Source organism: Harpia harpyja, chromosome 13, assembly GCF_026419915.1.
Source record: "Harpia harpyja isolate bHarHar1 chromosome 13, bHarHar1 primary haplotype, whole genome shotgun sequence".
Taxonomy (NCBI): domain Eukaryota; kingdom Metazoa; phylum Chordata; class Aves; order Accipitriformes; family Accipitridae; genus Harpia; species Harpia harpyja.
In genome coordinates this window covers 31336998-31352879 of record NC_068952.1, presented here as the reverse complement: position 1 = coordinate 31352879, position 15882 = coordinate 31336998, and the positions used below count along the sequence as shown (strand labels likewise).

Below are 15882 nucleotides of genomic sequence, written 5' to 3'. Positions count from 1 at the left end.
ATTGGTGTGTGAAAAAATTCCAATGTGATTTAAACAAACAGCTTTGTTCACATAGAAGCACCTCAGGAACTGATGGAGTCAAGTAGTATATTTTTCTCTGCTTCCTAATTAAAACAATTACTTAAAATACAGGTGCCTGGAAAATGCTCACTGATCTTTATTTCACTAGTTCTAACCATTGCTATGCAACATCTATAGTACTTCTTTCTCAGAGATTTCCACGAGATAGCCAGGAAGGAAAACCATTTTCATAGAACCCCTGAATATATTTCTGTGCAACTGTTCTTCCTTAGACATATTCTAGTCTTGTCTTCCTACAAGGCTTTGATTGTGCACATAACAGATTTCAGTGAACCTATGTTATTAATCACTACTACAGATGCTGCTTATACCAGCTTAGAAGTGGTTTTTTTAAGCTGATATATTATGCACTGTCTCCATCGGCAAATATATATGACATAAATATGCAAGTTATTTATGCTTGTGTGTGTGTGTTGGAGGGGGTTATTTTCTCTCTTTTCTGTAAGTACTACTCATTGTTGCTGATATAAAAACAGCATAACAAAACATAATCATTAACTGGTGTTATGCCAGGAAAAACTGGCAAACTACCTAAAGTGAAGCTGTGATAGATTGCAGAATTCCTGCTAATTTCAGGTTGATGTGAGACTGATTCAGGGCTCCCTTTTCACCCCACATTTTCCATGAATGTTACATGTCCAGTGTCCAGAGATTGGGTGTCAAGGTTGGCAACCTAGGTAAATTTTTGGCCATAGTGAAGGCAGTGAGTTTTCCCATACTCCTCTTAAAAGTACTCATACTTCAAATGTGCAACTCTGTTCCACTGAAAACACTAGCAAAATCTTACACATGAGGAGGCTAGGAGGAAGAAGGTGTAGGAAAGGGAAGGAAGTACTTTCATGACAAAACAACATCATAGGTCAAGTTAGGGACAAAATTGTATCTATGATCAACAAGCCCCAGAGCTATTTCTCTGAAAACATGCTGAGCTGTAAGGCCTTACACAGCCTTTGGGAAACAGGGTATCATCTAATTCAAACTGTTCACTTTATGTGGACAAACAAGAAGTAAGATGAATGTTCCCAGCAATCTCCCATCTCACAATAAGAGAACAAGTATTAAGATTTTTTGCCCATCAATGCATGACTTCTAGACCTATTTCTTTTGCAAATGTCTGTGAAAATAAGCTTTTCATATGTACTGATTTTAAAGGAACTGACATTTATGATGACTGTTTTGCACACAGATTACTTTAAAAGACTTTTCAATGGGTTTTCAGTATAATTCAGTTTCCTAGAACAATTTTGCAAAATTGCCTCAGTCTTTCTTCACTGTATTTTCTTCTTTTTACTAATGCTCCCCATGGCAATCGCCACTGAATTGAAAGGTAAATGTTTGTTGCTGTTTGGTTAGGAGGAAGCAATAACTTTTAAATGAGAATCTGTTGTTCTGTTTAAAATAACCAATGAAAATAGTTTCACGTTTTGAAAAGCTTTTAATTCTGACAGTGATTTATTAAAGATCTGATATTAACACATGCCTTAAAATGAAAATGGAGAGCATAATCATCTTGGACCATTAAAGTTATTGGAAACAGTTCTCAATTTTGTTCATTCATTTTTCATTTCAAGTGAATAAGAGCATTGAGCTCTTATTTGATCCCAGCCTACCACAGCTTGTCACATGGCCATTCTGAGCTTCAAAACTGCAACGCTGTCACCAAGCTGATTTTCTATACAATACAAAAGTTCTGCCAAGTTTTAAGCAGCTTAAGAGCACCCTTCTCTGACCATCGTTACAGTCCCAGTGATGCAGCCAAGACAGACAGGCAAACAAACAGAAACAGGAGGTGAAGATACGGAAACAGTGCTCAAATAACCACTTTGGTTTTCTGAAATGGGAAAGCATACTAAGCACCACTCAGTTAATTATCTCACTACTTTGAAATGACTGTATGTACAATCTTATGGCACAGCTTAGTCAATCTCTTCTGCTCATGACTCTAAAAATCATGAACATGATATCAATAAATAAGAGAACCAGCCTTCTCCTTAAAAATACCCACTCCCAAAAGACCACGAACATTTGAATGCAAATCAGTCTCTCTGACAAAGTGATGTATGGAAACAACACAGAAGAGAGATTGGTGTTTTAAGTTCAAAACAACTATTCATTTGGGGATAGAGGATTATTATCCTGGGTTTGGCTGGGATAGAGTTAATTTTCTTCCTAGTAGCTGGTACAGTGCTGTGTTTTGGATTTAGGATGGCAATAATGTTGGTAACACACTGATGTCTTAGTTGCTGCTAAGTAGTGCTTATCCTAAGTTAAGGATTTTTCAGTTCCCCATGCTCTGCCAGCGAGGAGGTGCACAAGAAGCTGGGAGGAAGCACAGCCAGGGCAGCTGACCAGAACTAGCCACAGAGATATTCCATACCATAGAATGTCATGCTCAGTATCTAAACTGGGGAGAGTTGTCCAGGAGGGGTGATTGCTGCTTGGGGAGTGGCTGGGCATCGGTCAGCTGGTGGTTAGCAATTGCATTGTGCATTACTTGTCTTTCTTGGGGTTTATTTCTCTCTCTCTTTTTTGTTATCTCCCTTTTCATTACTACTACTACTACTATTATTATTACTATATTTTATCATTAGACTGTTCTTATCTCAACCCACAAGTTTTACTTTTTTTCCTGAGAAAATTAACTCTACCCTAGCTGAAACCAAGACAAATTCTCAAAAGTTCTGCTTTGAAAAGTGAAACTGTAAAGACGGCAAGTCCCAGCTCATATTTGCCCTTCTGAATGGGCACAGGAAAGAGAATGAGCCAACTTCTGTCCTTCATGTACTGACAGAGATCTTTACATCAAAGGATTTTCCTAAGACTGGAACGTCATCAGGGAAGTGAGCTTGCACTTTTAACACTGAAGGCTGTGTTTGCAAATAATAAGAGGCTGATTTGGTATAAAGAAACCAGCAATGATTCTACTATTAAATAATACCTGTAGGAGAATGCGAGAAAAGGGAGATGAAGGAATGGAGAGAACAAGAAAGTAGGAACCTGTCATCAGCCCAGCACTGGAGACACTGAAGGGGAAAAAAAAAAACAGTCCATAAAATTAGAGGCTTGGGAGATGGGAATCCCAGCTTCTCCCACATGGTTAATTTATTCTGGAAAAGGTATCAAAAATGGAAATTCCAAAAATCCTTGTATTTACCTATAATGCAACATTACTTTCTTTCAAAGGTACCAGATGATTGAGGTGTTATGCTTTTGTAGGGTTTTTTTCTGTCAATCCAAGTACTAGAGCTTTCTCTTTTATCTTGTAGTTCAGGTAGGTATTCTCCAGCACTGAAGTGGATAAACCTATCAACTCATTTCACATGCAGCACTGAAAAGTCATCAGATGCTAACGACTCATTAGTCAGCTGGGAAAGATCAAAACTAATGACAGATGAAACTCTTTCTTTCTTATTATTAGTCCCCTGAGTCATCCAATTCCCACTGTACCATTCTTTATATTTTGGTGCCTGCCTCTATATAACAAGCAATACTGTTGTTGCAGGTAGCTCCTGTGACTCATTCTTTGGGCTTACCCATCTGTGATTTGTGGGTGAGATGAGTTACTATGACACTGCTTTCCTCTGGGGCCTCACACTACATCTGACCAGGCTACTGAGACTGCCAGTCTACTTTTCAGCAGGATTTTTTTCATGTTTAAACACATACATTTTCTATTTTTACCACTCATACTACTACTAGCACTTAAATAAAGACTAGTAATTAATGATTGTATGAATACATTTGCTAATCAAAGTGCAACCTCTCATCTTAACAATTTCCAAGGTAGAAGAGAAATAAGCATTTTCTGAGAACAGGAAAAGTGATGAACAAAAATGGCATATGATGGCAATAATCTTTCTAAAAAATGGGAAAATGCAATGTCTATATGGAAAAGGCACAATATCAGCTTCACATCTCAGGTTCACATTCTCATTCCTAACAAGAAAAAACTAAAGACTTCACATGGAGTATATTTTCCTGGGAAAGGTAAATAAATCTTTTCACTTCCTCTTTAACTCAGAAGGAGATATTAAAAAAACACCTTTCTACTGATCTCCTTCTCCTATTTTTGTTGGTTCAAGCTGTCATTACTTTCCAAAATTATTAAGCCATGCATCAGAAACAGCCAGTAACAACTAGTATGAACATGCTTTCCTTGAATGCTTTTTATTCTGTCTCTGCATGTATTCTTTAATTGAACTTAGATTTCTCATGGTTCTCCCGGCTCCTTCAATAAAAAAGCTAAACAGTGTCCCTCAATCATGCTTACACACCACTCAATTGGCACATTCTCCACAGATTTTATTCATCACCAAGCATATCCAAGTATTATACACTTTAAAGTCCTATAAAGCATCACACTGATATTCCATAATGACCATAAGACACCATTATATCACTACATCTGTCTTAACAAAATATCCATGTTATGATTAGCTTATGAAGCTTTCAGTACTAATACTGACTGACCAACCCATCCGCCCACCCCTCAAAGACCACCAAAACAAACCCTCGACTACTGCAGTGCTTTATCTGTAAACTCTGAATGCTTCTTTCTGCTTGAAAGTGAACAGCAAAACTTTGGCATTTACTTGCTGTCTCTCCTTAGTAAAAATAAAAATGATATTTTAGAGCTCCTTCTAATACCTATGATTCATATGTCAGACTCCCTACATTCATCATTTCAAGCAAGTTTTTTTTATCAATTTCCAGGCCTAATGGTGAACCATGTTCCAGGCATATTGCCTTCTTTTTATTCCTAATACTCTAATCAGTGTTAGTAAAGAAGGCACATGACAATCTTCATGCAATTATTATTGTTGACTGGCAAGATGTCTGTATAAACTGGTGTCTTCATTCCTCCAAAACATTTTAAAACCATGGAGACAACAGCAAGCCCTCCTCTTGTTTATCAAAATGCATAATCACATAGAAAGAGCATTTTTGCCTGTTTTTTTTCCTTGGAGCCTTTAAAGTTTCAAATCAAAGCCACAATATATATCCGATGAATAACTTTATTATGACTATGCTGCAGGCATACAGGGGGGTCTGCATTACTGCAGTCTAGTCAGCCATCAATCACTGTTTTAAACATGTGCCTTCTGAAAACTGAGTTCCCATGACTGTGGTCATCAGCATTAATCATAGAAAGTGACTTAGATCCATAGGCAGGGATAACTAAAATTTTGGCGTTAAACAGTCAAATTTCCCAAGAACCACATAGGAAACTACTTCAGTGTCATTTTCAAGCCCAGCTTTAGATGCCCAGACGTGTAATTATGCTTAAAGCTACTGAGAAAACTGACTCAATCCCTCCTTCAAGAAACTTCCAGTTCACCTGACATGTAATCAGTTCAGTTCAGATATAGTTCAGGCTCTGCTAGATGATACACGTTTAGAACAATACAATTTTTAAAACACAACTTCTGGTGTGATTTTCACATTCAAGAAATAATAATAATGTGAATGGCCATAAGCAGAGTATATTGTTCATAATAAAAATAGATTATTCCATTCTCAAACACAGGCAACTATTACTCAAACAATGACGGTTTACACCATAGCGTTGCTTACGTGCTTAAGCAGTCAAGACTAAAGCAATAATACAATTTCCAGCAGAACTTCCATTAACAGTGACCAGTGTAGGATCTAAAATATAATCTAGCAAATCCAGTTTCAGCCATTACTGTACTAGTTTTCTGCAAAGCTATCTATGCAAATCCATCTATTTGTTGCATTCAGTCTGAGTCTACTTGCAAGTAAGATTGTGGATGACTCAGCTTGAGGTGAACCATCACTGCAAAGACCATCTGCTACAGTATATCGTACGTTCTCTCTGTTCAAAGACCTAATTGTACTTATGCTGACAAGCACTAGCTGGATGAGTTAATTCAGCGAGACTCTGTAAAGACTAGGGTTTTTTACAAAAACCATTTTTGGCTGAAATCATAATAGGCATACAGAATACTGCTACAATGGTCCCAGAAGGCAGTGAGCTAGTGTCAGGATGAGTCAGTATAGAATTATGTTGCAAAAGCCATGTGTAGCAGTTATTTGACTCAAAAACCCACAAAAAAAACCCCAAAACCCCAAAAACCCCAAACCAACAAAAAACTTGGGCATGGAGACTGTAAATATCTGTTCTGCAACAGTGAATGATGTAGACCTTGATGTAAAATATGCTTTGAGTGCATGAAACCATTAGCTCATCAGACCCAACAAGCTACAGTACACAATAATTCTGAGGTGTTTGATATTTATTCTTGCTTGTCACGACATAGTAAAGTACACCACAGATGTTCACTGATAAGCACAACAGATTGCAGGTCTGCAAGCAGTACAAGTAAAAGTCAGAGTAGTGAGCTCCCAATGCTGTACTTCCACTGATTCTTTTATGCTGAATCCCATTTGGAATTAGACAAGGATGCATTTTTCCCTCTCCAATAATTATTTATTTCTATGTATAATAAGCCCCACCATTTCTGTTAAAGACTTTGTAATATACTAAGTTGTTCACCATAGTTATTTGCATAAAAAGAGGTATAATTTTATATAGAGTTCTTTATCAAAATAACTCAAATGAGCATCATTAACATCATTAATGCTAAACAGCTAGGAAAAATCTCTCAGCACTAAGGATTTTTATCTTGGCATATACGATATATTGGAGCTCAGTCAAGGATTGAGTTTTTTTCACAATCCATTTCACCTCCTGCTTGTAGGTGACTGGAATACTATTACCCAAATTAGTCTGCAATTCACCATCTCTAGCGAATTTACACCATAGATGAATCTGCTGCATAAAGTTAATCTGATATACTCCTAAAAGTGGATACAAATATGAATAATAATTAGCACACATCCACGGGTTTGTATTCTTTTTCATCAAATACCTTGCGAAGTCATTTTACAGCATATTTTAATCAGGTAAAGATGACTAAATGATTCACTTTTGAAAGATTTCAAGAAAGAAATTGAACAAAAATGGTGTGTTTGAATTCAAGCAGCTTGCTCACAAAGACTGTACAAATATCAACATCAAGCAACTTATTTTCTCTCTATGAATATATGAAATATAAAGCAATATATTTCACCATTTTTTCAAAATTTTACAAGGTGAAATAATCTTTAACTTAGCATTATTTTTCTTTGTATTTTTCTGAAGCACAACAATGTATAGAGCCTGTAGAGATTTATCTGTATTTGAAATGTTTCTCTGTGTGGATATTTTACTTGTAAAAACGTTTAAGGAATGACTTGGTAAACGATAGTATAATCACATCATCCTATTTATTATAATCACAACATTCTATTAAAAGGTTAAATTCAGATACCATTCCCCAGGCTGATTTTGCTAATGCAGTCATCCTTCAATAGATATGGTCAGTAATTCTACATTAAAAAATGGAATGAAGCTGCATCAGGGAAAGGTCAGATTGGACATTAGGAAAATGTTCTTCACCGCGAGTGTGGTCAGTCACTGGAACACAGTCCCCAGGGAAGTGATCACAGCACCAAGCCTGTCAGAGTTCAAGGAGCATCTGGATGACACTCTTGGTCATGTGGTTTAGTTTTAGGTAGTCCTGCAAGGAGCAGGGAGTTGGACTCAATGATTCTTATGAGTCCCTTCCAACTTGAGATATTCTATGACCATGAAAAAGTGACTGCTCTTTCAACTAGTTTTTCACTTGCTGTTTTTAGAAGCAATACTATGAAATAAAAGTAAACAAAAATAAAAATACCTTTCTTGCTTTTATAATAACATAGTTAAAATGCTAGCCCAGAAGACCCTATTCCTACAGACAATTTATGGACATCCTTAATTTTTACAAATTGTTTAAAGGACTCTTACAGGTCTTTTCTAAGTTCTTGCAGGAACTTGACTTAACTGTGGTAGACCTACCCCTTTTGCTTCTCCCCACAAACAAACAATTGCAAAGTTCCAGTTTTTATGGGACTTAATCCTGGACAGATGGCTGGTTATAATACATGCTTTTATGCACAGACACACAGAGAGATATATATATATGAGCATATAGACATATATATGTACTTTTTAACTGGAGAGTATCTGCTCTTGATTTGAACATTTTCATATGGATGCTTTTGTGGGCAATAACAGTACTATAAGGTGTTATTAGATACATTTTCATGATTACCATCGTGATCCTTAGACAACAATATTCCCATGTTTCCTAGCAATCAATAGTTATGAGTTCAAGCTGAGAGTCATTTACTACATAAACAAAAACTCCTAGCACATTAAAGGAAACCCACTACTCTCAACACGAAGGTTTGAAGAGTTCAGATTCCATCCAGCACAGAGAGCTGACAGGAAAGTAGATTTATTGAACTAAAATGACAGTTGTGCTGTTCTGGTGGGTTTTTTTAGTCATGTGTAGCAAAAATTACTGCCCTGGTATTTGAGGGAGAAAATCTGCAAAGGTCAAAAAAAAATGAACTCTGCTATGCTTTTTCTTTCCCCCTGCAGCTGATAAAGTTAATGCCTCAATATAAAAGTTGTTGTACAGTGACTGCTATGTACTACTGTATATATATTCTAACACAATCTTAAGAAGTACGATGACTATTCCAGTAAAAAAAAAAAAAAAAAAAGTTTTGGTAAATAATGTCTCCTGCTATACAAATAACCATAGTCTGTCTAATCTGAAATCCATAGCATGCAAGGTAAGGCAGAGAATAACAATTAATATGGATCATTTAACATGATGGCATGCTCTACTAACTTATGGGAAATAAAGGTCCATTCTTCAGAGTCTAGTTTTTGTACAAGCAGTTTCTAAAATCACAAAGATATTTTGTTCACTCTTAAGACTCTTTCCTTCTTTGTGCCAGAATTGTTCACTACCAAAATCACCAAGGGTTGAAAATTAAAGTATAAAATTCTTCTTGCTGTTCTGGACAGTAAAAACTTCTATAAATACTTTCTATGTAAGGATTACCTTTGCCTTTACAAAAATTGCAACTGTTACCAGAGTATGGAAAAAGTAGGTTCAACAATGGCATCTATTTCAAAGGAAATCCATATGTATTGGTAGCACAAAAAGATACATATCCACATATATAAACCCATAAATTGATATAAAAGTATGTAAATAAATGAATAAATATATTATACTAGTTAATTAAGAAATTAACAGATTTTTGTGCATATGACAATACCGATTTGGATTAGCTATAAAGTTTACAGCTGTCTTGCAAATTACCACGGACATCTCAGTCTTAGCTTCTTCAGCATAGGCAGCCAGCTACAAAAGCAGATCATAAAGATTGTAATAAATGTGTACAGCCACAATTCTGTATCAGTTGCAGAGTGCAGTGATGATTTTCCTTTTGTGCTGCGGCTATGGCAGTTCTTATCTTCATGTACTGGCCTGTACACTAAACTCATACTTGCCATGAAAACAGGATAAAAACCAGATCTGAAATGCAGAAGCTCTGCAATAAAAACATTGCCATCTTCAGGTAATTGACTTTTTGTAGTAAATTAAGTATTCCCTTCACTTAATTTACAGGACAAGAACATGTCTGTGTAAGCCCACTCGAATGTGCAAGAAACACCAAAAACTTCTGTAATTAAAGTATTCAAAGGATAGTCAATGTCTCCTCCAGACCAGATGACTGTGAATTCCCCATAGCACTCAGTTAAAAGTGTTTTCCATTTGAGCATCCCCTTACATAAGGTAGAGTGGAAACTTTAAATAGCATGAAATTCACTTTGACTCTTACCAGAAAAGACACTGGGGATCTTGGAAAGAAAACTTTTGACAGTACGAATAGGAATCCCATTTTTCTCATCTTGCATGCGGGCTATGACGTCTTCCATCTGAACACAGAGAAAAAAAAAAATAAAGAAAGAATAAAGAAATCCAGAATTATTTCCTAAAATAAATTCTCACAGAAATCCTAGATCAATCTCTCAGAATGACAGGTCCACTACTGCTATTTCTTTTTTAACTTATAATTTATATTCTATGTTTTTACTGAAAAGGCTGAAAAACTGCAAGTAATTTATTCATGGACAACAGTAAAAAAAAAGTATGTGCTCAAAGTCTTTTGAGAAAGAAATACCAACACAGAACAAAGAGATTTAGTTAAAATTGTTAAAAGTAGTTAAAAGAAGTAGTTAAAAACCATTGCTGGATATAGAACTTCAAGTTTTGATTGTATTACTGGTATTGTACCACACATAAAAGCAAAATAGACTCATGCAGCCTTTTAGGGGACTGATACAGTTCTCAAAAAGGGTATTCAAAACAAAAATAGAGCTTTTAAGTTCAAAGCAAAAATTCCTTCCTTTCTTTTGAGGAGAGGAAAAAAAATGCAACATGATGCAATTTTGCATCCCTGGACTGAGCAGAGCCAGAAAAATAAGATTATTTGTAAGTAATGGAGTGGGTATAAAAATGTTTAAAATCACTTAGGTGCGGGGGGGGGGGTTTAATATTTTTCCATGAGCTTATTTTTTCCAACTCGATTTTTTAGGCTAATTTCGCCTGTACATTTTATAAATGATGCCCGACCCAAAGGTTCACTTTCATATGAACTATGAACAGCAAGCCCCTTTTACTGGAAAACACAAAGAATGTTTACAGTCATTGGCTGACAATGCCAATTTTGATTCTTGCAAATTTCCTAATTGAAGATTAAACATTAGATAACTTCCATTTTTCTTTCTTTGAATATCTAACTTTTCAAAATATTCAATGATATTGTGATAAAATGAATTACAATATCCTTCCTTTTTCCTTAAATCACCAATATACTCCATATGAAAAACTCTGTAAGACAAACATTTTATATTATTTTATTAGTCAAATCTTAAAGAAAAAAATTATCTCACCTCAGTCCCCCCAACAGGTTCCCAAAGAATTCATTAAACGTTTGTAGCTGGGTTGTGTTGAGAAAAGAGACTAACAGACAAAATTCTGTTATACACCTTTTTTCCACAGAAGTCAGATGACCCAAATCAGCAAACAGCAAATCAGCATTAGTTGCAGCTGTGCATTAATTGGCCCAATGGAGGAGTTGTATAGAGCCAGGAAAGGGAGCTGGGGTCACTGGTGGTATACATAGGGAAAAAGAACAAAAATCCATACCAAAAATGAAAATGAAATCAATTAGTTCAACTGCTCATGAAAAACCTGTTTATACAGACGGTGTCTGGAGGTTCACATGCTCCGTGTACTTATGGATCATACATTAACAACACACGGAACACAAATCCAGTGGCATAGTCCAAAACAGAAAGTTCACAGAAGAAGTAGATATTATTAGTAAGATGTGGAAGACCAAGTCTATTGTTCAGAGTTAAAGATGTAAACAGATGTAAAAATGTAACAGAAGAAAAGAACCAATGTTCATTGTAATGACTTTCATCTGACGTGGAATTTAATTATTTAAATAGAAAAGGCTATTAATAATGTTCTGAAGAAATTGTCAAGCAGGCAAACTGTTGTCTATTAAACGGAATATGTCCCTACATTTATTATCCATATAATAAGTGAAGGCTTGTTTCAACCCCTTTTAAATTCAGTTGGTAAACTTCCTTATTGAGCCCTTAAATGAATAAGAAGTCACTCAAATTCAAGTGAATATCTTTGCTTTAAACAATAAAGTAAATTATAACCATAGGTGCATGGTCTTCTATGGAAAAGAACAGAAGTAAATTTGATGATAAATTCCATACATGCAGCCTAAGCTTATAAGAATATTGCTAGAACTGCAGAGTGAATAATAATGTAAGTTACACTGGGACAAAGTGTAGAAGACAATTCACACATAAGGCAACATGATTACTACAAATGTAGGACACAATCCTGGAACATAGTATTACAGGGAGTGATAAGCAGTTACCTCTTTCTCAGGAACACACAAGAGTGCAAACATTTAATGCCTAGCATTCCTATTGCTGTCAGTAATCAGTCTATGATTTCCTAAACTTGCTTCATGGACAACATTTAATCTAAACTGTATAAAACCCAACTCTGATAGGGACTGTAGCTGTGGGGGAATTCTTTGGTTTTGATTAGCAAAGTGAGCTCTAGGATGTCTGCACTGCAAAACTATACCTTCCCCTGCATGTCTAGCTCAGATTATTGCTCCGTGTCAGGAGTGAACACCCTCTGTGCAAAAGGCAGCTCATATTCCAGACAGCATCATTGTGAACTGCCTGGTTAATTCAGTGTACAAAGATTACTGCAAAAGTGAGTGGGAATGTTCTGAAACAAGATACAATACAACAGTAGACTCCTAATTAGTTACAGTTGACCTGGGATTCTGTACATTATCTGTTAGACTACAAAATTCTTATTTGTCTTGTCCCTTTTTGTGCAGAAATCTAAAAGGTCACTTATGTTTTGTGGTCATCTTAAATCTTTAACATAAGAACTCAAGAAAATGAAGGGCAATTTTTTTTAAAAAAAGCTTCAGTTAAAGATTCAAAACCATCTAATCCAATATATGCAGGTGCACAGTTTGACTTTCAATATACGTACTCCCTATTTCTGTTTTAGCTGCTTTAAATTCAGCAAATGTATAATCTCTTCCACTGAAAAACATCTAATTTAATTATATTTGGGAAGCAGCACTCAAGGCACTTCTCTGTCATTCATCAACAATGACCTAAAACAATGAAAAGGGCAGAATAGTTTAATTAGAATGATGAAAGAAAATTTCATCTAATTTTGCTAAAGAAGTCTAATCTGGGAAACACAAGCTGCTGCCTGATATAATAATTTTCCTTCCTGATGTATCATTTTTTGCTTCTGAGTCACGTGACCCAAAAAGTGAAATATAAGCTCCTCCACTTCACCTCAGAATTAAGCTTTATCAGTTCTTTTCTTATGTGCTTATCTGGTTAAACCTGACAGGCTCTGATCATGCAATGGGATCTTTTGCAGAACTCAAAGAAGACAAATCCACAAACAACAACTGCCTCCTGATCACTCTGCAAATGAAGCTCAACGTGCTTGAGAAAAGAAAGTTGTATAAGCACATCTTTCAGCTTTTCAGTCATCATTATACACAATTAACAGGGAAAGTGTAGGTAGAACGAAGTTCACAGTGCAGCAAGGATTCTACAGGAGCATTTCTAAATGAATGTATACTTCAAAAAATGTTCCATTTGTTTACCAGTGAGGCAATTCTGACCCTGACAAAAACCTCACTAACATTCTGATGCACAGGCAACTCAGACCAAACTTATAACATTAATATTTAAAACTTCACTCATGTCCTCATGAAGATAATTTGCAATCTTCATCTTGACATGTAAGGACTCTGTGAAATCTATTTCAAAGGCTAACTCTATGACAACAGTGACAGTGCATCTTATGTGAAGCAAAAAGAAAGAAGATAGTGATATCCTGCAATAGAAAGGCTACAGGATATAGGAGCCGTTGCCTAATAATGACCACTGACTCGGCTCCAAACGCACTGGGAGCTAGGCATGGAGACATGCATGACTTACCCTGGGGGCAGAACCCATACAGAACTAACAAACCCACAGAGTCTGTAGTGTCTGGCCATGGGGAAGAGAGATTAAAAGTTATCAAATGGGAAGTGAAGGTGATGTTTCTCAGTCGTGTATATTGCTAAAAGTCCACTGAAGGATTATACTTATTAAGTTTCCCTTCTTTGATAAGATCGTAAGAGGTTTCTGCCATATGGTGTACGATTCACCTCTTCTATCTTTAATCATCAGTCATTACTCAAAGGTATCTGTCTTCCTCCATTATTGACAGTGGATGTCTTGATAACAAACCAGGACTAGTATGATTTAGCTACTTACAGCTAGGTGAAATGAATACAACTCCTAGGAGCAGAATTTTTATGGTTCCTTAGATTTCAGTGCCATGTGGTTTGGGAAGACCCTGATCTTTAAATTTCTAAATCTAAATATGAATTTCATTGTTAATCATGCACACATCTTGCAAAAATTATGCCCTTGCACCATAATTCAGCAACCCTGCTTCTTAAGTGTGTTTTTTTAATTAATTCAAAGACAACAAAAGTTGAAAGCTCAAAAAGTCTGTCAGTGCAGAACAGGAGTCTTTTTTTTCCCTTAAAAGCAAGCCTAAATCAACTCCACATAAAGATGGTCACTAGATACAAGGATTCCAAGAGTAGAAAAAGAAAGCAATGGTCTGGAACTAACTAAAGTTCAAGAGATACATGGTAAAAGCTTGAAGCCTTGACCTACTCAGACATTTACAGACTTCTGTTACTAAAACAAATTTCAGTGCCAGGGAATTAAAAGTACACCCAGCAATACTAGAATGAAACTAAGCATAATTTTGTACTCAGTTATTGTACCTCAGAACAGGGGATTGATTGCTCTTATGTTGAGTGTACTGGGGTCCACCCACACTACAGCTTTGTTAATTTTGCTAAAATCTTTCTTCTTCATTTTACCCAAATGCAGGGGTGGAATAACCCAGTGGAGCCTACTACAAACCTCATCCAAACTTGTTAACAAAGTACAACAAGTTACAATATGTAGTAATTTCTTACACTACTCAACAAGCTTCCCTAGACATTTTTTTCCCCTCCCTACTTAAACCTGTTTCAGAGTCTGAGTTCATTAGTGCAGCTGGCCAGCAGGTTGCAGGAGGCTTTCCTTAGCCAGCCCCCTGTGCAGAGACATCCATGAAGCAACATGGGCTGAACAAAACCAGCAGGGTAGGAGAAAGCTGCAAGGTTCCTTACACAGTAATGGCCATTCTTTCTGTTTTCCAACACATGCTAACAATGCAGAATAGATAGATATATTCTCATCTTGTTATTATTATACTGATAATGAATTACCTGTAACTGCTTTTGCTTTCAACAGTACTCCTCTCTTGAAACTCCATTGTACTACATATGCGCTGTCTCACACACTGCCAATTATACTACAAATTTTCTGTTGAGATCTCCATCAGCTAAAAAGCCTACAATTGCAGGATGCAGAAAATTTGTAAGAAAGTATTTTGTTGTGGTTCACTGAGGCAAAAAGTCTGTATATTTACATGAATGGCTAAACTGCCCCATCAGAGTTACACTTTAGGAGCCTCAGACTCTCTGTCTTCCCATGTGAGCTGCTCTTTGCCTGGACTACACATGCCAACAATCACTGCAATATCCTTCTTTAATTGAATCATCACAGTGCCACCTGAGAGCTGCCCAACTCCGTGAACCAGGGGGCTTTGTTCAGCTAGTCAAGCTGCATCACAGAGAAGAAAAGAGCACAAAATACAGGAACTACAAGTCCTGGGAGGCTGCACTGACAAGCACAGATACAGGCAAACTGATTGCCAGATAAAATATTTCAGTGTTGCTCACCAAACTAAAGCAAATCATCTCAGGTCAGGAGTGCTGACAACTCTTTTTCTAAATCAAGTGTGTAGAAATGAGATGGTTTGGCATCTCTCTATCAAAGATTTTAGCATTTTCCATTTAATGCAGAATTGCATTATTTCAACTCTTCATTCCTACTTGGGATGAAACCAAAGTTTAAAACATTCACAAATCCAGAAAAGTACATTTAGATTTTTGATTAAAGTACAATGCTGAAACATGGCTTAAAACATGCAAGATTAACCAAACTGACAGTCATGCATGAACTATCTGAGCTTGCTGAAAAAAAGCAGTCAGTCAGGAGTTCCTCTAAGTCAGCAATATTGCTTCTCTGGTCTACCAATACAGGGAACTTCCCTAAGTACTCTCTGATGAACATTAAATTAGAGAATAACTTACTCAATGAAAAGAATACAAGAATGACCGGTCTCATCCTTTTCT

General features: G+C 36.3%; 1 protein-coding gene across 10 annotated transcripts in view; it reads right to left on the bottom strand.

The window, feature by feature from the left end:
• The window catches only part of RGS7 (regulator of G protein signaling 7), a 294692-nt gene that overhangs the window by 136834 nt on the left and 141976 nt on the right, over positions 1 to 15882 (bottom strand). For all 10 annotated transcript variants that reach the window (XM_052805847.1, XM_052805846.1, XM_052805848.1 and 7 more), the window contains one exon: positions 9832 to 9928. In XM_052805847.1, coding sequence (XP_052661807.1) covers positions 9832 to 9928 — 97 coding nt within the window. The remainder of the gene's footprint in view (positions 1 to 9831; positions 9929 to 15882) is intronic.